A 24,552-nucleotide genomic window follows, 5' to 3' on the forward strand; every position below is an offset into this window, starting at 1 on the left:
TGTTTGATCAAGATACCGTCATTTCTTTGTATTTCAATCATGCCTAGGAGCCTCAGCCAAGATCAGGACCTTGCTGTATGTGGTGCTGTACACACAAATAAAAACCAGTCTCTGCCCTGGAGAATTTACAAACTAAACAGATGGGATTAAGGGAGGTAGAAAGCTTTATAATTCCCATTTTAAAGATGGGAGAAGCTGTAGCCAATGTCAGTGATAAGTCTTAGAGGGAATGTGGCACGCAGCTGGGACTCTGATTGAGCCCTGAGCCATTGATTCGATCAGCCGGTCCTTTCTGACTGTTTTTTTACTTGGCAGGTCATGGAGTCTCAGGGGAAGGCTACCTACTTCATAGTCTGGGAGACTGCAGAAGGGTATGTTCTGCAACCACTTGCTATCCTCAAATTGCTCCAAATTCTTAATGGTATATATCTGCTAAGTTGGAAATCCTGTTTTATTGTCCAGCAGGTGATTGCTGATAGAATCACTAATAGGTGTAAACCACTGAGATCCTCAATATTGGCTGTGGTGTAAATCTGAATCTGATAAGGAGAGAAAGTATTGAAATGTATTACTAGTTTTTGGCATCTCATGGAATAGGACACTGCTGTGTTAGGTGTAACATAAGCATAATACCAGAAGATGGTCACTACCTTAGTAGTTCTACCTTAAATATGAACATAGGTAACAGATCAAGATGGAGGATATCGAGGAGCCACTATCATTCCAGTAGTGGAAACACAGCAGAGTAACTCAGCTGTTCTAGAGGGTTCACACAGATGATTCTCCAAAGGAGAAGGAATTGGTTTTCCAGATATTTTTATTGTGTTCCCTCCGAGTTTTTGGAGCAACGCAAAAGAAATCACAGAGGTGTATGTTTGCAAACGCAAGAAGTGGGTGCCAGTGTGGACTAAAGGAGACTGTGGTTGTCGTGGTAGTGATCTACCACAAGGTATAGCTCTTGGGCTTCAGCTAGAAGGGAAAGGCTAGTGGCAGAGCTGGGGAACATACAATCACTGACCTGCTAGGAAAACCACTTTTTTCAGCAGTGTTCTGAATCAGTGAGGCATTGCTGACCCTTCCTTTCGCTCTGAGCTGGCTGGAGTTTGTTGCTTTTCCCCCCATACCACACACATCCCGACAGTAAGAAAGAAACAAACTTTTTCCTTGTCTCCCACCCCGCCCATGCCTTTGTAAATGGGACGGGTGCAAATTTTGGCACGCCAGCTCCAGTAGGCAGCTGTATGCAATGCGTACTGTCTCTTCGCTGCTCTGAGAGTCCAGCCTATAGCCCACCCACAGTGAAATGCTTAACTGAGATTGAAACTAAATGGGAACATAGTTTATGGAAATTCAGCTGTGGATCGCTGTTTCTCTTGTGACTTCTGGCTGTCAGCACTTAGCTGTATAGCATTGCTGGCTATTTAGAGCTGGATGTTCCTTGTGGTGGTGGATACCCACCTCCTGTAGCTTATAAAGATGCTGAGAAAGTTGTTGGTGACTAATAAATCACTCTTCATCTATAGTCTTTATTGGTAGTGCTTGTGAAGACTGCAGCTCTGGGTGAGGAGTGTACGCCCCTTCCTACAAAAGGTCATGTCCTTATCAGTTCCAATTCAGTTCATAAATCTCCTGTTTTATGAAGGAGTGTTTCTTTTTAGAAGTTTTAGAGGGTATTCTTCCTCCACTTGAAGTTGTTAGCAGTGACTAAGAGCTTACCCCAAAACCATTACTAATCCCATGAGCCATGCATTCCTTGAGAATTTAGGAGTCCAGTTGTGATAGACAGCACCTCAGTTTTCTCCCCGTAAAAAGGAAATGGTGATGCTCTCTCCACTTGGTCATGGCTTTAAGACCTACTTCGTTCCCAGGTAAAATTCAGCTCTGTACAGTCAGCTAGCATATATTCTGGGACCCCACAGTTCACTGCCCATCTGCACTGGATTGAATCCCACTCCACAAGTCACAAAATACTTTGGCTTCTGCTCTTTGAAGATGCTGGAAGAACAAGGTAAAGGTGTGCTGTGGAAGGTGAGCTTTTCAGACAAGGTAGAGGTGTGCTGTGGAAAGGGAGTGTTTCTACACTTTCTTAGCCACCCTTTCATTTCTTCCGGTCACCTGCTTCTCTGTCACCATACTCCTGCGCCTCCTCTCCAGGACAAGGTGCAATAAAGGAGAAAGGGCTGTAGTTATCAGTGGAGTAAGGGGAAAAGAGGCATAGGCTGAAGGTTGCTGTGGGTTGTGCAATCTCTCTCTTTAGCAGCCTCTTTTAAAGGTTGACTGAGGCCACAGGAGAAGAAAATCATTTCATGTGCTGATGGCCCCATGTCTGATTTGCAAAACAATGGTGCTGTGGGGTCTGTGGATGCCGTGTCTCTCTCAGGAGTCAGTATAATGCTTTGTATTATCTGCAATTTTCATTAATTATCTGGAAGTAAATATAAAAATGGTGACAGATGAACAATTGCTATTTGGTGGGATGCTATGTAAGTGAAAAAGTAGAGCAATGTAGATTTTGATCTAGTCAAATGTGAAGTTTGACATCCAGGTACAACAAATGCTAATCACAAGGACTTAGGGGTTACAGAAAACCCAGGAACTGAAGGGTTTGCTGCTAACAGGGAGAGGCATCAGGAGAAGCAATGGCTCGAGGCCAAAGCTTGACCCATGCAGACGAGCAGTGAGGCACGGGATTATAAGCGGAGATACTGGGATAAGCTAGTAGAGGAAGGGGTGGATTTTTCAACTCTTGATGTCTTAAATGCAAGTTACTGTGCTCCACCTGGGAGTGACTGAGTGAAATCAAATGACCTGTAACACACATGGATTCATATCAGATGGTCTAACTGTTCTTGTTGGCCATAAATTCTGTTAAACTTCTAAGGCCATAAAGGTTGCCTGCAGTGTTCCTGCTCTTTGTCCCATGGCTTAATCTAGTATGAACTACATGCAGAATTTTTTTAGCTCAAGGCCCCTGTTTGTTAGACACTCCCTGAAGATGTGGTTCTCAGATGTAAGACAACCTCTTTCTGTGCCGATCCTTGCTGCTTTGTTCTTCCAGCTCCTCCCTTTTGGGCTGTTTTCCTTGGTTTTGTTTGAGGGAATGGTTGATGTGCTTCCCCCCTCTCCTTTTTCTGGGCACGGGGCCTGGTTTTTGTTTAATTCTCTCTGAAGGTTACATGGTTTCGTAGATAATCTGTCGAGAGTTGGGGTATTTCATATGTCAATAAATGCATCTTTGAATGATGGGTAGAAGCCTGGGGCTGGAACTGCAGGAGTGTTTGCAGGCTGGGACCAGAGGTGCACTGGAAGGACTGTATGGGAAAGTCCGCGTACTCCTGCTATCTGCACCACGTCAGACAGAACAGAGAAAATGAATTTACTGGGTTCTTTCGAGGCCTGAGAAGTAATTCCCGTAAATCTTTGAGAGCATCCTAGTAGGTGACACGTTTGTGGGAGGCTCTAGTATCTGCTAAGTTGTGGATTTTATACCCATATTAGGTATAAATAGAGGTGGGCTGGCAGAGAAAGAGAAGGTCATTGTGACTCCTCTGAGCACAGGATGAGCCTATAATCATTTAACTGAGGCTTCAGTGTGAACTCTTATCACATATTGGAGCAGCCACTGAGGCAGTCCCTGGTACCAAAATTAAAAACAGAATGATGAAGAATTGGTCCAGTGCTAGCACGGATGTCTCAGCACATTCAAGATAGCAGGGATAAGCTACGATTCCTGACCAGTTTTATTCAGTTCCTCGTCAGCTGCAATAGTATTATCTGCTTCACAAACTAAAAAATCACAATCCTGCTTCAGGGCAGGAGGAGAGGGAGGCAATGAAAGCAGATTTCTCAGGGTCCCACATTTCTATGATTTTATGAACCACACCCTTTAAAATATGAAAATCATGTTATCACCTTAAGGATTATATTTGCATTTGTCTTCTGTAAGGTGGGGGGAGTGGGAGCAGAGGATTTTAATCTGTTAGCAAATACATAGATACATTCTTTTTTTCTCTGTTACCCTAAGTTAAAAAATGCTGACTCTCTCTTGCAGTAGCAGGACTTCAGAAACTGGCATTTTGAGACTTCTGATTTTGGGTCCTTCTCTTTAAGGCCAGAGAGTTTGTGCATGAGCCTCTTCCTATGCAACAGCAGTGCAATATTGCTCTGGGCTGAGTCACCCCATTTCAGGCGGGTGCTGGTTTCCTTTCAGTAATGTGCAAAATGTTCCCTGCACACATGTGTATGTTCTAAGTTTGTACCGCTGGTTGACAGTTTGTAGGCGCTTTGGTGCCAGAACTGTCACTAAACACATACAAGCACCTATTGTGATGAGGCCCTGAGCTTGGCTGGGGACTTCAGGCAGTGCTGCAAGAAAAATAATTAATATAATAAGAGGTTCTGAGTGATTGCAGCAGGGGGAAGTTGTGCAGCAGAAAATAAGATGGTTATCAGAGGGGATTTAGCCGGTTGTAATGGAGTCAGAGGAAAGTGGTATTTTTGAAGTAGAAAGAAAGAAACTGTTTGAACTCGTAGGGAAGAGGGCACCTGCAAATGAAGCCAAACAGCTTCTTCCCAGCCCTCCCTGATAGAAACTGCCCCTGCAGACATGAACTGAATAGGAGAAGGATTTTACATGACCTGAGTTGCTGGGGAAGCGAGAGAGGGAGGGACGAAGGGGCCTGGAGTGCCTGGGAGCGGGGAGCGATTGGGCAAGGTGGAAAATAAAGCGATTAAACGCACTTGGACTTGCTCGGAGATGGGAGGGGTACATTTTTTTTACTGCTGCCCCAGGGCCCCAAAATGCATTGGCACGGCACTACAGAGAAACCACTAATCCCAATCACCAAGGGGAGGGAACGGGACTTTCTCGTTCTCTTCTGCTCACCGAGCGTTTGGACCCCTGTTGAAGGAAAGGCTGATGGGATTAGAGGAAACAGCTGGCTCGAGTCTTACCCTGCGGGAGCTCACATTCTCGGGACTCGGGAAGAGAGGAGCGCCCCGCTGCCGAGTCGCATTCCAGGTCATTTGCTGAGCCCAGATGTTTTCTAATGAGCTCTATGATAAATCCTTTGCCTTTACTACCAAGCACAGTCCCTGCCAGCCAGGTCCGTCCCTAAATCTCACTTTCTACGCATGGCCAGGCAAGTTGGACTTTGCAGTTCAAGCCAGCTAGCCAAATTACCACTAGGACTCGTGCCTTTCCGCTTTGCCTACACAAAGGGATTCAGCACAGAGCTCAAATCAGTTATCCTAAACTGTTGCTGGTCTAAGTTCCTCCCGTGGCTGAAGCTTCTTCTCTAGCCTCTCCTTACCTCTGTGTGTGTTATTAAGCTGAGGGTGGATTGACCTGGTGGTCTGAATGAGCAGTGGAGTGCTGTTGTACCCACGTGCTTCGGGTAAATCTTAAAAAACCAGGACTGGTAGTCGTAAGAACTAAGAGCATCCTTGCTCTTGGGTGCTGGAACTGCACAGATGTGAGAGTCGCACGCTGGCAGTGATGGGAGGTGTTCCTCGCAGCCTGCCTGCCACGACTGTCCCTTCCCTTCATCTTCCTGAGATGGTGATGGGAAATCACCCCCCAGCTTTTTTAGTAGTAAAATGTTTGCCTCCGTCTCCTGGCATGAGTACTGCTCCCTTCACCTCGGGCACGTATGCCCTTACACACAGCAGTTTGAGGTCCTGAGCTGTCACCTTGGAGATGTCTTAGGGCTTATTTAGGAACCAAGAAGTGGGAGTTCAACTGCAGCAGGTGACAGTCCAATGAGAGAAGGGAGCTGATAAAGAGCCATCTTTATTCCAGGGAGCTGCTTTTGTACCCTTTTGCAAATGAGACGCAGAGAGGTGAAGTAAATTGGCGGATGTGAGATGGGGCAGGGTAGTCCATGGCAGACCCAGGCGTCAGTCTCCCAAGTCCCTCGTGGGTCATGCCAGGGAGTTTAGCCCTTGAGAGCATTTCTTTGGACCCGATGTGGTGTGTCTTGGGGACGGTGAACAAAACACAAGTCGCTGGGGGAGAGATGGAGCGTGGGCCCAGCTGTGGGGATGTTGAAGGGTAATTCCGTCCTCATTGCTCCCTGCAGCCCTTCATGGATGCACACGCTCTCGCTCGCTTTCTTTCCCAGCTACCTTTCCCCGCATGCGTTTTCTAGCATCCAGCTATGGGCAGGGAGCCTTGGAATCTGTGTTAAGACACAAATAAAAGGAATAGTTTTATTTTTAACTTACAAATACACCCTTTTAATTCTCACGCCCACAGTTCCTAGTCCTGTCCTGACAAGCGGGGAGCCCCTGGCACTGTGGGTGTTTGTCAGCAGGCCCAAAACAGCAACAGCGGGCGAGGAAGGGAAGCTCCTGGAGACCGGAGAGCGGGTTTCTGCTGTGTCTCAGTGCACGAAAGCCTCGGTGATCCAGCAGCAGGGGAGAGGGCTATGGGGGAAGAGACCTAGGTGGGTGTGTGGACATTTTGGGCAAGGCTCTGTGCACCTACCTGTGTTTTCACGTGGTGTCTATCTGTGGTGGAAAACAACAGGCTGATGAAATGGGCTGTCGTCGGGAGGTGAGAGAGTTGTGTCGTACTAACCCATGTGTTGCTCTGCTCGGTGGGAAAACAACAGCGTGGTTTGGCACGGGCGTTTTAGGGGCAGGCAGCAAGCTCTCCAGAGCAGTAAACGAGGGGGTGATGTGGAGCAAGAGTCTAAAAATGCTGCTGAAGCCAGCGACCCTGGCTAGGGGCCTGACCGGTGAGGACGGCTCCTTTCCTGCCGGCGTTGCCTCCCTGGTCTCCGTCCCATCTGCTCCCAGCTGCGGAGCGGCTGCTTCTAGTCCGTGCCTGAGCCAGTGTCTGTCCAAATGACATCTGCAGGCATCAGGTCTTCACTCCTTGTTCTGGCTGCGATACTGCATTGCCAGAGAGGAAGGAGAAAAGTGTCGGCCCAGGGCTTTGACAGCCTCTCGGCAGCTTCTTTCATCCTCCAGCCAGCCTGCTCTGTCACACAGCACCTCTGCCTGTTTCTTCTGACACCAGAAAACCTGAACTCTGCTCCTCATGCCTCCCCACCCCCAGATTCACAGATTGCTGTGTTTCCCTTTTCTGCTGTTTGGCTGTTTACAGAACTGGAGCACGAATGAATAGTAGGAAGCAGTGAATGAACTGCACGCTGGCTCGCATCGCTGCATGCAGCCTGGCGCTCCACTCAGAGTAATCACACCCCAGTGCCGAGGATCCCACAAAAAACATCAAAATGCTGAACCATGGGCCTGTACACTTGGCTGAATTTCACCTTAATGCCCATGGTTTGTTGCTTCGTAGCTGGTCGTGTCTGCATCTTATTTTTCATCATTTATTCACAGACCTGAAAACTTGCTTCCAAGCCCCTGATGTCTCCTCTTTCACTCATTATTTTATTCCAACTAAAATAGCCTCCTGGGCAGGAGCTCACTGGTCATGCTGGCCATGAGGAGCAGGGAGAGATTAGTTAAAAGCCCAAGTTCAGCAGTGGGTGAAGACGCTCGGAGATCAGAGTTTGGGTTCCCAGTGGGGTATGTGGTCGTGGTGAAAGGCTGCTCCTTTGTCTGTTGTTGGCCCGGTACAGTTCGGGGCCAGGTAGGTTGCATCTAGCAGGATAAGAAAGCGATGATGGAAGCAGGTTTTGGCCATCCTATTTACAAAATCCTGTTGTCCTGGAGCTGGAAGCAACCAAGCAGCAGGAAAACGTTCCTTCGCTTGCAGCCTCCAGCCTCCTTCAGCTAACACCCAGCTCCAAAGCTTGCTTTCCTCGCTTCTCCCCAGGACTACTGCCAGGGCACGACCAACACTTCTCTCAGGGCTGTTGCTTTCTTACCATCTCCTCTTCCTGCTTCTCTGATCTCTATGCAAATCTTCACCCAAACAGGAGCCAGCAGAGCCCATCCAAGCCTCACAGGTATCTTTGGATTTGGGTAGTGCCGTGCCAGTGTTTAATGTGGAGGCCTCTATTAGATTAATTGTGCCTTTACAGAAACAGAGCCCTTCCGGTCTCCGACAATTATCGTAACTGAAAGATAGCGATGAATGGGGTTTCACTGGGATTGTGTTAGGCTGTTAGATTTTTAATGGAAAAGGGTGAGAGGAAAAGAGAGAAAGAAAGAAAAGGAAGGGAAAAGAAAGGAAAAACAAAAAAGAAGATAAAAGCATCCTTTCCGGTGTTGGAGAACTTTCCCAAAGTCTTCACTGGGGCTAGGACTCTACCCCAAGCACTCCCTATCAAGTATTATGTTAAAGTAGGAACTGTTTGCGTTCCTAAATCCAGACTGTGTTTATGTCACTGCAGGAGCAAGCGCAGGGCAATCACCTTCAGACACAGCTTTACTCTTACAGCCAGGTCGGTTTGACGGACGTGCGTTGCCAGCGGGCTCACCCCGTTAGTGTTTAGCACTTGTCGGGGGCTTCATCGCCCAGGGCGGGCGGTGCTGACCGGTGTGAGCTCCGTGCCCGGCCCGGGGGCTGCGAGTCCCGCCGGCCGTGGGTGTTTGGGGGCCGCCCCGTCGGGGCTCCGCGGGGCTCCCACGCTCCGGCGCTCGTCTCTCCGGCTGTACGCGGGCCGGAGGGAGCTGCTGCTCTTCCTGGGGCTGCTCGGGGCTCTCCGTACCGCCCCATAAACCGGCGGAGCCCCGGCGGGGCGGGCAGGCGCTGCAGCCGGCGCTCCCCTCCCTCCTCCGTCCCTCCTTCCCTCCCTCCTTTCCCCTCCTCTCGCTCCCCCCCCCCCCCCCCCTTCCATCCCCTCCCGTCCCGATTGTGCAATCGCGAGCGGCGGGGCCGGCGGCACCGCCCGGAGCCCGGCACCGGGGGGAGGGAGGCGGTAGGCTCCCCGCCCGCCCCGCGCCTCCGGGGGCCGCGGCGCCGAGGATGCGGCAGCCGCCGGGCACCGCGGGGCTGTAACCGCCCGCGGCCCCGGACCCCATGGGATGTGCCCGCCGTCGCCTGGGTGGTGAGTACCCCTCGGCTTTGTGTGTGTGTGTGTGTCCCCTTTTTCCCCTACCCCCGCCCCAAAACGGAGCGGACCTGCTGCTTTTTCTCCGCCGCTGATCAGCACCAGATTTTCCGCCTCTTTTCCCTCTCCTTTCTATTCTCTCCCCCCCCCCCGCCTCGCCCCGGGTGATTGATGGCCGGGAGGATGAGAATATTGCCACGGGCAGAAATCAGTTGCAGATGAGGCGTACTTCGGGGGATCTGCTGTGCAATCGTTAAAGTATTTCCACCGCTGCTTTAGCTTAAATAAAATAAAAGAATAGGATATGGGGAGCCACACTCTATCAGTTGCACATCTGTGGTACAGAGTCCTTCCCATCTATTTCGGGTTTTGAACAAAAGTGCAGAGGAAAGAATGGGAATGTTCAGTATATCGATTAACCGCAACACCAGAGGACGTGTAGTAGTTCGGGTATCATAAAGGCAGGAAATTTTCCTGATGGCAGGGCAGTAAACTTTTGTTACTGGAAAAGTTTGCACTGGGGATGAATTTACATCCTTGTATCCTGCAAATAGTTTTTGTGCTTAGTGGAATATTACAAAGGCTTATATTGATATAGCTCTACCTGTTTCTTGAGTCGTAACATAGTATTTCAGTTTGTCTAAGTATTCACAGCAATCCTTATTTGTTCTATACAATGGTCTTTGCGTTTTACGCGCAGTGGGGAGTTCTCTTTTTCTCCGAGAGATGTTCCAGGGACAGAACATGCTTTAGCTCATTTTCAGGCTGCATTAAAGTTGATCCAGACAATCCCTTATGCTTTAACTTGCCTGCTAACATTTCTCTTATGGGGGCACTGTCCCTTTAGAAACTTATCCTCTGCTCTGCAGTCTAACTTTTATGTATAGGATTAACCCCATCAAATTCAAAATTCAGCCTCTGTGAAGTGTTTGTGGAGTTGGGGCACCACAGCTTTGCCATGCAGGGTTTTTTTTTTTGGAAAAATCTGCACCCTACTGAAACGAGTGGGAAAGATCCTAGTGATACGGTGAGGCCCAGCTTTTCCCTTGTATTTTTAGCCTAAGAACTTAATGTCCTCTTTGCAATGTCCAACCAGCCAAAAATCAGCTGTATACAATGGGCACTTTTGCTTTTCGAAGACAGTCTCCCATCTCAAAAAAGGCAGCTCGCCTCAAATTTGCAAACCGCAGGATGGGAAATGGAATTTGCCTTTAGTATAAAAATCCCCAGTGTTTGCAAACAGCCCAGAGAAGAATCCAGGCTCTTGGCTTGACCTCTCTGCGCCGAATTCCAGCTTGGGGAGTTTGCGGTCTTGCAAAGAGGGTGAACGAGCAAAGTCTTCCTGAGTGCCCAGTCATCTTTCCGGAGCAAGGAAAACAGTCAAGCTGGAGTTTTGGGTGCGCAGGATTGGGCCCCAAGCTAAACTGTTTTTAAAGTAGCCTTGAAGACCTGCCCGTATTGGAGTAACTTTGCTCGCGGTGTATGTTGGCATTGCCGAGGTGGTGTTAAGCTGGTACGGTCATGGGAAAGCTGCCCGAGAAGCAGAGTAAACTCCTGGGCAGTTATTCCTCCCCGAGCTCTGTGCTGTTCCCATTAAGGTGTTAGCAATACATCTGCCGGCTCCCGTATCGTAGCTGCAGCGACCGCAGGGCAGGCAGAGCTGGGGACTTGCTCCGTCGTAGAGCCTTGCTCCTGCTCTTTTTTTTTTTGTTGTTGTTGAAGTCTGCTGGAAGAAAAAAACCCTCTGTAGTCACCCAGGCTCAGAGATCCCCTGCAATAAAGCAAGGACCAGAGTGCCGGCGGGTCCAGTACGGCTTAGGGCAAAGAAACTTCTCAGCTGCTCAAATCAGACTCTTAAAAACCTGAATGGCTGATAAAATTGTCCTTTTGAGGGAGGACTGGAGTGGGAATGAGGGATAGCCTGTCCTCCACACCTCCCGTTAGCGCTGGCAGGAGCTGTGCTTGCTGTTTCCCAGACCTTTGTTTCTCACATAGCGCTGTTTAGGGAGGGAGGGACACGGGGTGGTGGGAGCCAGAGCTTTCTTGGGCGTAAACTAGCACCGATGGTGGGAACGGAGCAACCCAACACTCCCTTCTACCGGTTGTGGAGCTGGGCTGGGCCACTACCCCTGTTCCAGCCAAGATTGCAGTTCTTTGGAGTTGAGCTTTGGACATGGCGTCAGGATCGGGCCACTCTTTCAGATGTGGCTTAAGCCTCCTTCTTCTCTGAAACAGAGCTCAGACGACTTGTCCAGAGAGGAAAAAAGACCGGCATTCGGTTCACGGTTTGATTTCATTGTGGTTACTGGGCCCAATCCTGCAGTTTTAGGACAGACTGTCTAAATGTCAAGTGTGAGGTCAGTCCCCAGCACGTCTGGTAGCAATTGAAAATACCAACTGGGCTGTGAGCTGTTACGTTACCCCCGAAAGCCTCTGGCCCTGCGGTGCCACATGTTTTTATGCTTCGGTATTGGAGATACTGCAGTCAGTGCCGTGGGTAAATAACACAGGCATTGGGTTTTATGTCGTCAAACCTGAGAAGGCTGGTGCAGTGTAAAGTGGAGATTAAAAGAGGGCAAACCAGCACTCAAGTCAACTGGATTTCTGCTGTTGTGGCCTAAACGGGTGTAAAGGGAGAGGGAAGTGGCAGGAAGGATCCTGAACCGTCACTGAAAGGTCCACAGCTTCAGCTGCAAACCCCTTTCTCCTTCCCTCTTTCCCCCTTTTGCTCCAGCAGCTGGGAACCTGATCCTGCAAGCACAACCCCGCTCTGTAGGACAGGGCTTGATTTTTTATGCAAGTTTGGTAATGAATGACCGAGCAAGCCGAAAGCCAGCATGATTGGCATTTGAGACAACTCCCATCCCTGACTGCAGGATGGCCTTACGCGGCGTGTGTGCTAAATTAAAAAAATAATAATCCTGGTGGCCACTATGTACTAGAACTGGTTTTATCTGGTTCCAGTTATGCTTGTTTTGAGTAAGACTAGCGGTGCCAGATTCTGATCTCATTTGCACCAGTGGAGTCATTTGGAGGAGCCGGTCCCAGTTTACCTCACTAAGTGAAAGCAGAACTGGGCCTGCTGGGAGAAGCACTCCCCGGGGAAATCGCTGGTGCCTGCGTGCAAATCAAACACGGGTAAAAGTGAACGACTCTTGGGACCCTTCCCAGAGGCAGTGCAGATTTTACCGCCGGCCCCGTGAAAGCTGTTTTCACCGAAAAAGGAGGGGAGAGACTGTAGCTTCAATTGCAAGGGGAAACGGTGTGACTCTGCGCCCCGGAGCAAGCCAGGTGCCTTGGGGAGATGCCGTCGGGTGAGTGACAGCGGCCAGGCTCTCGATTAGCGATGCTGTGGAGGAGGAAAGGACAGAGCCCCTTTCCACGCTGGGTGGGAAACTGGTGCTTGCAGGGGTCAGAGCCAGCTTTAGAGAGAGCAGCCCAGCTGGAGAGCAGCAATCACTGCTACTTGCATGGGATTTTCAAAGGGTTTTGGATCCACGGTCTGTGTTTGGACACCTATGGTCCTCCAAAGCTCCGGCCGATCCCCTCAGCCCCAGCCAGGCTGGCAGTGGCTCTGCCTGCCTGCTCTGCGGCAGCGAGCGTGTGGGACGGCTGTGCGGGAAACACCGGCTCCAGGGGAAGCGCAGGAGGGAGTTGAGCCTCGTTCAGGTCCAGACATGCGAGCAAGGCCTCTGGCTGAAATGCTGCTAACAGCTGTGTTTGAAAGTGCTTATTTTTCATATTATCTGCAACGCGCTCACATACGACCTACCGCTGGGGACTGTTTTAGCCAAAGCATGTTGCAGACTAGTCCTTCCTTGCACAGGGTCTCAGACAGAGCCTGTAGCGCTCTCCCTTTCCCCAGTTCGCCGAGGCACCCCAGTCTCACTGCTCCCCAAAACTGCCGGCTGCCGGAGACTGGTACCAGGCTTGTTTTCAGGTCCCCAGCACAGGATGGGATCCTTGCTCCCGTTGCGCTTGCCTCGCTGCTCTTAGGGGCTGCAGAGTGCCACATTTTGAGCAGGTGCTTGAACAAGAGAGGGAGTATAGGGTGCTATGGGACTAGGATATACTCCCATGCTTTACGTTGATGCATTTTCCTGTCTGTGATTGTTCTTAATGCTGAAGAAATTCAGCAATTGAAATAAATTACCAGAAACTATTTATATTACTCTTGCCTCCTCCACAGGCTGTTAGTGTGTCCCTTTTCCAGCAGAGCTCCTTTAGGACCGCATTCTAAGCCTATCTAAGTCCATAGGTAGCTTTCCAATGACTTTTGTAGGTAAAGGAGCTTCGATTTTTTTCCCAGCTGCATAAAATGAGTTTCTCGAGTGCTCAGTACATGGTCGAGAAGCCAGATTTAAACTCCCAACGTACCAAAGTTTTTTGAAATTCTGGCCAAAGTGGGGAGAGAAGAGAGCTTTGAAAATGCTGCACTGTTTTTCTCTATTTCTGCTTTATTTCTGTAAATCGCCCAACCATGCTTGAGTGGAAATTAATACGTTACGGAAAGGGAAGCTCTAACATCTCCTGCTTTTGAAAGGAGCAGAGACAGCCAGACCCACAGTGAGAAATGACACGGCTTTTGCTCTAGTATCTAAAAGTTTTTAGGATTGATTCTTTTACATGTTAAATATCAAATGTCTTCCTGTGGTAGCTCCCTTTTTATTTTTTTGTAATTTCTTCCCAGAATTTGCAGCTCAGCAAAGCAAGACTGAAACTCTTAGCTCAGGAGAGACTTCTCTGTTCAGTTAAGCACTCATCTGTCTTGCTGCCCTGAAGAATTACCTCTAGACGTTTTCAGTGCAGAGTTCTCTTCCCTCTCCCCTGGTGATATTGTCGTGACATCGATCAGATTAATTAGGACTACTGCAGGCACAACAGTAGAGTCCCCTAAAGAATGTTTCACTTCGTATTTTTTGCAACCAAATTGAAAAATGGAAAACTACCAAAGGTTTAGCTAAATTCATGTTTCAAAAAAGGGGGAAGTATTGAATAAGGGAAAATATTGAATAAAATCAGTTGGTTTATTATTTTTTTTTTCAGTACACAGCAACCTTTCAGGTTTTCCCAGTTTAGATTTTAACTCTTCCTACTGACACTGGCCTGTGATATTTCTTGTTGCAAGTCTTATTTGAGTTGAGATTCCTAAGAGGCAATTCCCTATAGTATTCAGAAAGTACTGTGTAGACAAAATCCCGTGTGTAAGGAGACCCATGCCCTAGATCTTTCTGGGACAGATACATGTTTCTTTCCAATTGTCACCAAATCAGACACTTACTGTGGCTTTGCTTCCTTTTAGATGGCTAAATAATCGGTTGCCTTTCAGCGTTCACAGCTACCTGCAACAGAGATGCCTCCTGGCCACCTCCACATGCAGGAGTGATCCCACCAGAGTCCTCGGAGAGCTTTTTGTTCTCCGGGCAGCATCCCCCCCTTGCCCTGCAGCACAGTATCCTTGTGTGACTCCCCCACCACACCACAACGTCCTGGCCTGACTCCTGCCTGCCCTGCAGCACGGCATTTCCCCCCGAGCACCTTCCCGTCGAGGAACGAGGAACATGCACCGCATCGTGTGGGGCGAGGGCTGTTGGCAGCCATCCCTCCCCTCCTGCCCCGGGCAGCCTCTTCCCTCGAAGGAAGTCTGGCACTCCAAAGACCTCCCGGTGCTTTCCCACACTCTCTGCACCCATCAGCTCACTCAGCGTACAGCGCTCCCCCGTCTCTGGTCTTACAAGCAGGGAAACTGAGGCACGGAGCAGTGCACTCAGCAGTGCGTCTTTGGGGTCTCCTCTTCTCCTGGCAGTGCCGTGCAGCAGCTTTTCTCAGCAAAACGGCACGAATAACTAGTTGAAGACAAAGGCAGGACCCGGTACTGCTGTGATTCATGTTTAACACCGACTTGGGGTTGCTCTTGGCAGCTTAACATGGTGTGGCTGGGTGGGAAGCCGGCTGCGTTGGGCAGGACAGCCATGCCGTGTGTCCAGGGAGGCAGGAGAGGAAGATGGAGGTCCCAGCTCTGATCCAGACCAGGAGCTGAAACCTTCACTTTGTCCATCTCTGCTGAGATCTCACGCAAGGACTTGAATCACTAATTCAGACACTGAAGTAAGGCCGTTTCCTAGGTTTGTACCTAATTTTCCTTAGCTACAGCATGGAGCTGACACTATTTCTGCGCTGTGTTCACAGGCTTTGAGCCTTGGCTAAGCAATGTTTATAAAGCTTAGGGGTTTCTTGTCTCAGAACCTGGGATGCTGCGTGTGTGGCCATAAGCACAATATACCTGTGTCTGTGTTTTTATGTATTTGGCGAAATTGCCAGATTCTGGATAAGAAAAATACCTATAAATATATTAAACTACTCATGAAATGTTCCCCGTGTCCACCTGCAGGCTTGTCTTGTATTATGGTGTAAACTTCCCACTGGAAAAAGAGGGTAAAACTGATTAGATCTTTTTTATTTTCCTCCAGAAGTGTTTGGTTTCCAAATGGCCGGGAACAGCTGTGGGCTGGATGGTGGGAACGTGGCCTCCGAGGTAATTCCCGTGATTGTCCTCCAGCCGATGTAACGATGTAGATTTTCCCAGCTGCTTCCAGGCGTTGGCGGGGACTGCCCTGCTTGCGGGACTCCTGAGAGTCCCCGGGACTGCCGGGACGGGAGGAAGGCGACACAAAACATCTGAGAGTGCTACCACCAGATCTCAAAACCAGGCTCACGGGCGGCTCAGCCGCCAGCAGGACTCCTGCCAGGCTCTCTGGGCCTCGAAGGGATGCTGAGCCGGTACCACTGAGACCCATCAGCCTTGGACATTGTGCCCCTTAGCTCCTCGGGCATGGGGACAGGCTGGAAAAGGGCTCCGGGGCTGCTTGCCGCAAGGCTGCAGCTGTGCGTGCGCTGAGATGTTGTTTGTTTCTGGAGTCCGGGATGTGCCAGGCTCAAGGGCTGAGTCATTTGATTTCTCAAATGTGTGCTGCAGGGATGGCCGAGGAAGCTGCCATGCGGTTCCCTGCAAAGGAGTGGGGGGGGACCCTCACGGGCTGATGGGTCTGCCGGAACTGAGCTGAACTTTATGCTTGAAAAGCTTTGACTAGCAGGAAAAAAAAGTGTCCTGGTGCAGAGAAGAGAAAGAAGCCCCTGTGTGTGGGGAAGCGCTTGCTCCTGCCGGCAGGCCAGGGCCAGGGTCAGCGCCGGGGAGCACACACTTGTTCCTTTAGGGGCTGCAACATGTAATTTAGCTTGTCACGGAGGAATGTGCTCGGTGCCTTTATTTAATCGGGAGTTTGCAAACCTGCTTGGGTGCCTTGTCCTCCTTTTTCCCTTCCCTTCCCAGCCTGGGGGAGAAGGAACACGGTGCTTTTGTCTCCGACCCTGTGGCTGCTGTCAGATGAATGGTTTTAGTGGCAGCTCTGTTCGCATGACTGGTTTGAACTATGCCAGTGAACATGCCGCAGTTGCGAGCAGGCTGTTTCCAGCCCCAGCTCCCTCCCAAACTCAGCTGCATCAGATGTTTTCCTAGGCACTGGCATAAACCTTGTTACTTACTAGAAATGTGGCCCTGCGGGTTCCAGGGCATTCTTGGGAGAAGGAAAATGCCATGTGGATGTGGCCTGTTCAAGGCTTAAAATCAGTGGGGGATAGCAGTGCTCAGCACCCGAGTGCCCTGAAGAATGGGGTGAAGCTGCAGTTGCTCCAGCTCTGTGGAGGGACCCGGTTCCCCCCGCTCGCCGACTGCCCCTCTGCGAAGTGGACCAGTGGCCGTGCTGCTAGGGGCCCTGGTTATGAACACATCCCTGCTCTGGAAAGGAGAGGGCTTAATCATATGTTTAAGTGCTTTGCTGAATCCAGGCCAGGTCCTGTGCTTTAGCGGAGCACAACTTCACTCATCTTCCTCTCAGTATCAGAGTGAGACAGGAGCCCAGATGCTCGGAGATGATCCTTCGTGCCTCTGGCAATGGGTCTGCTCTGACCAGCGCTGCAGAAACGCCTCTTTATTGAATACCTCCCTCCAGGGGAAAAAAAAAGGTCCCAGGGAAGCAGGGCTGTCAGCACAGACAGAAACATTTGCTGCTTTGCTTCTGGGTAGAGATGCATAGAAACCTGGAAAAAACCCAGCCACCACCTTTCTTTGGAAAGAAGGAAATTGCTCTCTAATCGGGCATGTGGAAGTGAACTTGTGTGCTGACTCCAGAGGAATTTCGGCTGTTCCCCGGGGGGTTGTGATTGCTGTTTGGGTCACATCCCAGCTCTGATCTCGGACTCTCCTTTGGGAGTGGGGTTCCTCAGCATGGAGCTGCTGGCATTTGAAGAATGAGCGATGCTTGTTTCAGAAAACCAAGCAAACCAAGTGTGTGTGTGTGTGTGCAGCTTAGCCATGTTCTTCTTAGCAGAAATTGCAGAATTCTCCCACTGAAATGGAAAAAAAAAAAATCAGGGAGCAGAATTAAGCCCTAAGAGTTGTCTGCAGGATAAATGTATTTAACCACACCGCTCTTATTAATGGCAGTGCAAGTTCAGGGGCTAACACTCTCTGCTTATCTCAAACCAAGACCTGCAAACCCTGCTTTGTGCAGGTATTCTCACCAGGGACCCATGGGATTCACGTGAACCAGTGCTAGGAGGATTAGGAAGCCAGGGCTATAAAGGTTTTGCTGTGTTATACCATTATGGCTCCTGTATCAGCAGGAAATAAGAAAATTTAGGAGAGACCCCATGTGATTCCTCCAGAGATCCTGGGGCCAGGGAATGAGGATGCCCTTTTCTGGATGCCTTGGGATGGAGGATGGGGAAGCATCTGTCTCTCATCTCTCTCTGATTCAGATCCAGGAGGTTGTGCTCAGTGGAGGGGTAACAGTGCAAAGCCCTCTGCCCCATAATAATAGTTTAGATAAACGCGGTGGTCCTCTGGCCAAGGATGCGTTGGTGAAGAGCGTGCAGATAGACTGAGCGACTGGGGGACGCCCGGCTGGGAGTCTCCAGCGCAGAGCTGTCTCTGACACCGGCATCTGATAAACAAGGCATTTTTCCTCTCCTTCCCTCGCAAGCGTTAGAGGGCTGGGCCCAGGAGCCATGGGAATCAACAGGAGTCTTTCCAGTGTGGGCTTTGGATCTTTGTCTGGATAAATAAATAGAAGGAAATAACAAATAACATGGTTCTAACAAATATTTTAGAAAGTATAAATGTCTGCCTTTCGCTGTGACTCCATCCAAACCCCACAAAGGAAAAAATTTCCCTATTTCTGTGATGCTTTTCCATCTGCCTTTCCCCAGTGATTGGGAGTGTTAATGCAGGCACCTTGGCTGAGAGTACAGCTGGCCTGCAAGGAAACCCTGCGTGGGGTTCTCCGGGGGTGGTAAGTAACCTTCTCGGCCGACCACCTTTGTGAGCAAGGTTTATGCTTGGTACTAAAAGGACCCCCCTTGTCTGCAGACTCAGTTCCTGTCCTCAGAGTAACCGTTTGCTAAATGTGAGTGGCTCTATAAAAATAAATGCCGTATTGGTTGTTCCTTCGGGTTCCTGGCCTCTGGATTGAGGTTTTCCACGTCTCCCTGCTTGCTGCTGCCTTGCAGCGACACCTGCTGCGCACTTCCAGGAGGAGAGTGGGTTTCTTTCCCAGGAAAGCAATTCCTTTTCTCTGGGAAGGCTTGCAGCAAGGCCAGCTTTGGCTTTTCAGGTGGGAGAGAAGGAAATGGGGAAGTGTGCTCCTTCCTCAAAAACATTTCTGCACTCCGTAGTTTCTCCAACCTGGTTCGGCTCATGGCAGCCACACTTTTGTTTTGCAAACTTCTCTCAGCCCAGCTTTGAGTGGGAAATGATGAAAAGCCTGCTGTTGCTCCTGGCACAAAGCTCAGGAGAATTAATGCAGGTCTTCCTACCCCAGAGCTGGTTTTGAACAGGGAAGAGGCAGTGCAACGTGTCCCACTCCCCGTGCGGTGTTTTGGGGAGCCTCCTTGGCCACGGAGGGAGATGCGAGTACCCCCACACTGGGAGGACATACCTGTGCTTGTCACAGCTGAGAACTGCCACAGGGTTGGAGAAATGAGCTGGCTTGCCTGTTTCCTTTCCTGCTAACGCTTTGCTCTCTGTCTCCAGTCGTAGGATTTTGGCAGAGCTGGCCATGATGTTATGGTTCGTGGTTGGTGCCCTCTTCCCAGCGCTGCTCCTGGCCGCACCGCCCCCCATAAATAAGCTCGCCCTCTTCCCGGACAAGAGCGCTTGGTGCGAGGCAAAGAACATCACCCAGATCGTGGGGCACAGCGGCTGCGAGTCCAAGTCCATCCAGAACAGGTACGGATCCACCCTCAGGGCAGAGCTGGATGCAGCTGATTTCCATTTGCACTTTGGGGACTGTCACTCGCACAAGCCGCCAGCCACAATGTCCTGCCTCTGCCCGGCTGCCTTCTGTCTGTCTCAGTGGAAGGTCAAATCTGCCTTTGTTGGGAAGAGCAGGCACCTCCCCTGAGCCCTCATCCCTCCTGTTATCTTTGCAGGGCTTGTCTGGGACAGTGTTTCAGCTACAGCGTCCCCAACACCTTCCCTCAGTCCACCGAGTCCCTGGTTCACTGTGACTCCTGCATGCCAGCCCAGTCCATGTGGGAAATCGTGAGTATCCCTGCCTGCTCCGGTCCTTTCTGCAGCTGGGGATGGGCTCTCAGCTCTGCTCTGCCACTGCTTTGGGGCAAGCTGTTTTCCATCCCTGAGGTTTCCGCACTTGTAGTTTTGCTCCAGGATGTCTCTCAGGTGACTTTACCCTGTCTGGAGATGCCGGGGTGGACGGGGCTGCTGGAAGCAACGTGACTGCTGTGATGAATGATGCATTTGTCACTCTGCAGCAGCATCCCCCATCAGTCCCTGCATTATTCATCCCAGCGCTCATCCCGCGTGCCTGTTCTCTGCACCACTCGCTTTGTCGCCTCCTCCCACTTAGGAGTTTGTGCCTTCTTTAGTGTCCAGAGGTGTTTCCCACAGTCCATCTGCCAGTCACCCTCAGACCTCACAGTTTCATGCCACCGTTGATCCTGGCAGAGCCATAAACCCTGCCTCTGAGGCAGGCCCAGGCTCCCAGGGAGCTGGGCTCAGCCTTCTGCTTTGCTTTCACTCAAGCATTTGGGCAGATGGTTTAGTCCAAACTATCTGAGATGCTCAGCAACGCGTCTTTTGGGTGGCCTTTGCAGTTGCCGCTGATATTTCTGTGCCAGTAGTGCCTGGGAGTAGTGTCCCACTTGAGTTGGTGCATTTTCCCTGGCTCTCTGCAGCTTCCCAGAGTGCTCTTGCCTTGCAGACTGTGGGGAGGTTTGTCTGTAGGGGCAGCAAGCTGTAACTTCTGGCTTAAAACACCCCAACTCCGCAGGGTATGGGGACCGCCCGCAGCAGGACGGCTGTCCGGGCGTTGAGCCTGCCTGCTCACTTACGGTGTCCTCGTCCTTCTACCCAGGTGACGCTGGACTGTCCAGGCAACGACGAGATCCCCAGGGTTGACAAGCTGGTGGAGAAGATACTTCACTGTAGCTGCCAGGCTTGCGGGAAGGAGCCGAGCCACGAGGGAGCCCTGTTCAACGTCTACCTGAATGCGGAGGAGAACATGCCCGCTGAAGGTCCCAGCCCCCATCACTATGCCCACCACCAACAAGAGGTGGAAGAACCTCCTGCCTCCAGCCACCACCATCACGAGGAGGAGGGCGACGAGTGACCTGGCCCTCGTGGACTGTCCTTGCAGCCGGTGGCGCGGGCAGGGGGTGTGTGCGAGGGAGACGGCTGGGGTTTGGGGAGGGAGGGGGGTGGTGGAGTCTTTCCTGTCTAATAGCTACCCTCACGCTTTGCTCTCCACAACACCCCGGGGCTGGAGGAACGTTTTGAGGATCAAGCAGGGCTGAGGGGCGGACTTGGGGCTGGAGCTGCAGGGGAGAGAGGAGGGCTCGGGGTTTTCTGATGCAAAACTACTTGCACATAATAGTAATAATATATTGAGAGGAGCGGGAACCCGGGCGAGGGGGCTTTGGCTGAGAGCAAGAGCTGAGCGGGGCTCCCCAGGGGCTGTCTGCAGGCTCCCGAACCTGCTGTGGAGCCCTTGCTGCGTCCTTCTGGTTTTTCCTCTTATGAATGGCTCGTGCATGGGGCGGAGGAAGAAGGGATGCAGCCTCTCCACAGTCCCACAAGAGATGCGCATCTCTCCTGGGGCGTGCGGGACTGGGGGCATCCCTTCTTCCTCCCATCTACCCTGCGTGCCTGAGGACACGTGGGCTCAGTGTGGAGGCACTGTTCCTCCTGGCACCCACTGGATCTTAGTTCAACCCCAGCCCCCTGGTATTAGGTGGCTCTTGGGGAGTGTTTTGCCCCGGGACGTGCCTCTGCGTGAGGTTGGTGGGAACCATGGGGATGAGAGCCCTTTCCTTGCTGGTCCTCAGGGCCACCACGTAGGTCCCTGGGGAGAAGGGAGCTGGATCATGGCCGTGGGCACTGGGGTTTCGCATTTTGTGGCCTGCAGGGGAAGGCCAAGAGCAGGTTCGCGCTGGGGTGGTCTGGGTGGGAGCCAGCCCCTCTCCCCTCTCCCTGCTGCACTTTAATGGTGGTGGAGGGAGAAGGGGGACGAGTGCCGGGATGCCACTGTACCTGCGCAGGGGACTGCTCATGCAGGGCTGGGGAGGCTCGGGGTGGGGGGACGGCCCTGGCCCCCTCCTGCTACCCCTTTCTCTCTGTTGTATAAAGCTGATTTCTTTGGCGCTGTCCTGACAAGAGCTTCCAGAGCTTGTAATCGATGCCTCCCCCTCCTTTTTACAAGGTGGTTGTTTTTTTTTTTTTCTTAAATAAATTAGTTCTGACTTCCATTTCTCAGTACTCTGATGCCTGTCTGGTTTTTGGCAGTAGGCTCCTCAGTGCTGACGGGGGAGAGGACATTTACACCAGGACACCAGACGGGAGAGCAGCGCAGGAGGGTGCAGGGCATGGGAGAACGATGGCTCCCTTTAGTTTTCTGCTGCATTCGATTTGGGAGGAGGAGGGAGAGCTGCTAAAAGGAAAACCAACCCCAAATACTCAGCATATGGGCTGCACGTGGACATGGGGAGCCTGCACGTCAGCTGTCGTCCAGGCACGGTTGCACTCAGGGGCCCACGGTTGCTGCAGCCTGGAGGTTTAAGGGCTGTCGGGTCCCACTTGTGTGGGAAGTGCGTGGGGTCTCTGTGGGATCACACAACCTTTATCAGCTCTGTTGCCACTAGGTGACAGTCTTGATCCAGTGTGTTTGGTGGCATCCAGATGTTCATGGCCTCCAGGAGTGCCTCTGGAGTGGAGGAAGGTGAACTTGGACATGGACATCCCTTTGTGGGTGAGGAGGGGACCCAAGTGCCTTGGCTGAAAGCCAGTGGGCTGTTTCCAAGGGTGTTTGGATCAAGCGTTTCCCAGGCCGGGCAGAGCGCGCCCTTCCAAACCTCCAATCCCACTGGTGCCTGGACACCCAGCGCGGTTGTGCCCTCCGAAAGGATCAGATGATGCTTCCTTGTCTGAGCCTAACCCTGGGGAAGGTCCTACCGCTCCGGGAGGGACAGGGGGCTGTGCTGCGCAAGTGGCCGGCTCGTTGAGTCCTGGGCTTCGGGAGCTCTGCACAAGTTCGGAGAGCAACTCTCTGGGTGGTGAAGCGGGAGAGGGTTTGCATTAAGGCAGCAATTACCACAACGAAGGCGATGGGCTGAAAAGGAAGGACCTTGGCAGGGGTGGAGGTGTCCTGTGCGTTAAGATAATGTTTTTAGGCTGTGAAGTGTCCTCCCAAGGACGGGAACTTTACTGGCAAGACAGGAGTCAGGAAAAGGTGGAGAAACGCATGGTGTCACCAACTGCCATCACGTGGCCCTTTTATTGGGCTGGATTTATCAGGGAGACTGTTCCTATAAACTCCTGGAGCTGCAGTTCAAGGTGTTGGGAGCACGATGTCTCCACCTCCTTTCAACACAACCTGAGCTGCAGTGGAGGCAGGCAGCAGAGGGCTGTTTTGCAGATGAAAACACAAATCTTTTAGAGGTAGCTAGCCAGGCTCTGCCCAAAATCCACCCTCAGGAGCCACCCCAGTTGAAGGAATGAGATCCTGAGAGTAGATGGCACTGTTGGAGGCCACTGTGTTAGGCACTGGACTGCCTGGATGGCCTCACCAAGGTCTCTCGGCCTTCCAGTTTCACTCGCTCCATCTCACCAGCCCCTTTGGGGTTTTTTTGCCATGTTGACGCTTGGGTGGCTGTTGACAACCTGGTTTTGCTTTCCCTGCTAGTGGTACTGGAGAGCAGAGCTGGTGGAAACCGGGATCCCCTGCAGATGGGTCCAGAAACGCAGCGCAGGGGAGAGAGCACAAAGAGGCCAGCAGAACTGCCGGAGCAGAGAAGCTTTTGCAGGGGCATCGGTAGGATTTGGACTTCATTTCAAGGCAGGTTCTTTTAAACACATTTTACTTCGATCAATTCAGATTGACTTCCCCAGCAAACGCATCCAAACCAAGCGTACAAAACCTCCCACATACCTCGTCGTGGAGGACACACTCCTCATCTGATCTCCTTTGGAGATAAACTGAGGTGCTCCTACGGTGGGGGTGCAGCAGGGCTGAGGAGGAAGCATGGCTTTGCACTGTGGCACGACTTCCTAGCGTGGACCCAGCTGGGATAAATCTGTGCCGCTGCGTTGATTTATCCTAGCTGGGGAGCCTGCCGCAGCGTGGGCTTGGGGTGGGTTTTCTTGCTTGTTCCCAGCACAGATGGGACGAGGAAGTCAGGGTTTCCTGGTACAAGCGCTTTTCTAAAGAAACCTCCTGCTGCGTTCAGAACCTTGCGTGTGTGCGCTCTGCCCTGGGATGCCTGCCAGGACAGAGTGACGCAGAGGTGGCTGGGGTGGGTTTGGCTGGGAGCATCCAAGGAGAGGGTCCTGGGGAAGCAGAGGGAGGGCAGATGCCCTGCGCAAGCTCCCAGGAGAGCTGCTCCTGGTACGAGTGACGGCAGCTGTTTCCCAGTGAACAGCTTTCGAGTGGCACAGAGATCCTGGGGGATACGGGCTGCATCTGGGCTGTCCCTGTGCACAGAGGTGAGCCCTGCCTTGCGTCTCCTCCGTCCCTTGCTCAGAGACCTGAATCATCCACTGAGAAAAGCACGACAAAGTTGTTCAAAAGGTGATTAGAAAAGTAACTCTTGGTAAAGAGACATTTCTGTGCTGGGGCAGGCGGCTGGGCAGCCCAGCCGGTGTTGGGGGTGCAGTGTGCACAGCTGGCGCTCGCCCACACATCTGCAGAGGCATCTTCCCAGGGGAGGCGTGTTAATGGAAGCTTCGGTGGCAGTACAGGGAGGAAAGAGCAACGTCTGGCCCTGTGACCACAGGGGTAGGTGCCAGCGGCACAGCAGGGACACACACACAGCTCCGGTTTGTGCTGGAGTCAGTGCCCTCGGCTCTGGTCTCATCCCAGCAGAAACTGCAGCCATTTGAAGAAAAAACCCCAACCTTTCGGCGGCTGTGTAATTAAAAAAAACCAAATCAGCCCCTGCCAAGCAGCCCGAGGTATTGGCCCTGAAGCGTGGAGGTGGTGGCATGGGATACCTAACAGCACTTAACGACTCA

The 24,552-nt window shown here is 51.6% G+C and overlaps 1 protein-coding gene across 1 annotated transcript; it reads left to right on the plus strand.

Annotated features, from left to right (window-relative positions):
* Positions 1-8,884: 8,884 nt before the first annotated feature.
* NBL1 (NBL1, DAN family BMP antagonist) lies at positions 8,885-21,799 on the plus strand. The gene is given in 6 exon segments (XM_054850070.1): positions 8,885-8,911; positions 8,913-8,966; positions 15,440-15,504; positions 19,060-19,254; positions 19,458-19,569; positions 20,402-21,799. Coding segments are annotated over 6 exon segments (708 nt in total). The 3' UTR covers positions 20,657-21,799.
* The last annotated feature ends 2,753 nt before the right edge of the window (positions 21,800-24,552 follow it).

Source organism: Grus americana, chromosome 21 (genome assembly GCF_028858705.1).
Source record: "Grus americana isolate bGruAme1 chromosome 21, bGruAme1.mat, whole genome shotgun sequence".
Classification (NCBI taxonomy): domain Eukaryota; kingdom Metazoa; phylum Chordata; class Aves; order Gruiformes; family Gruidae; genus Grus; species Grus americana.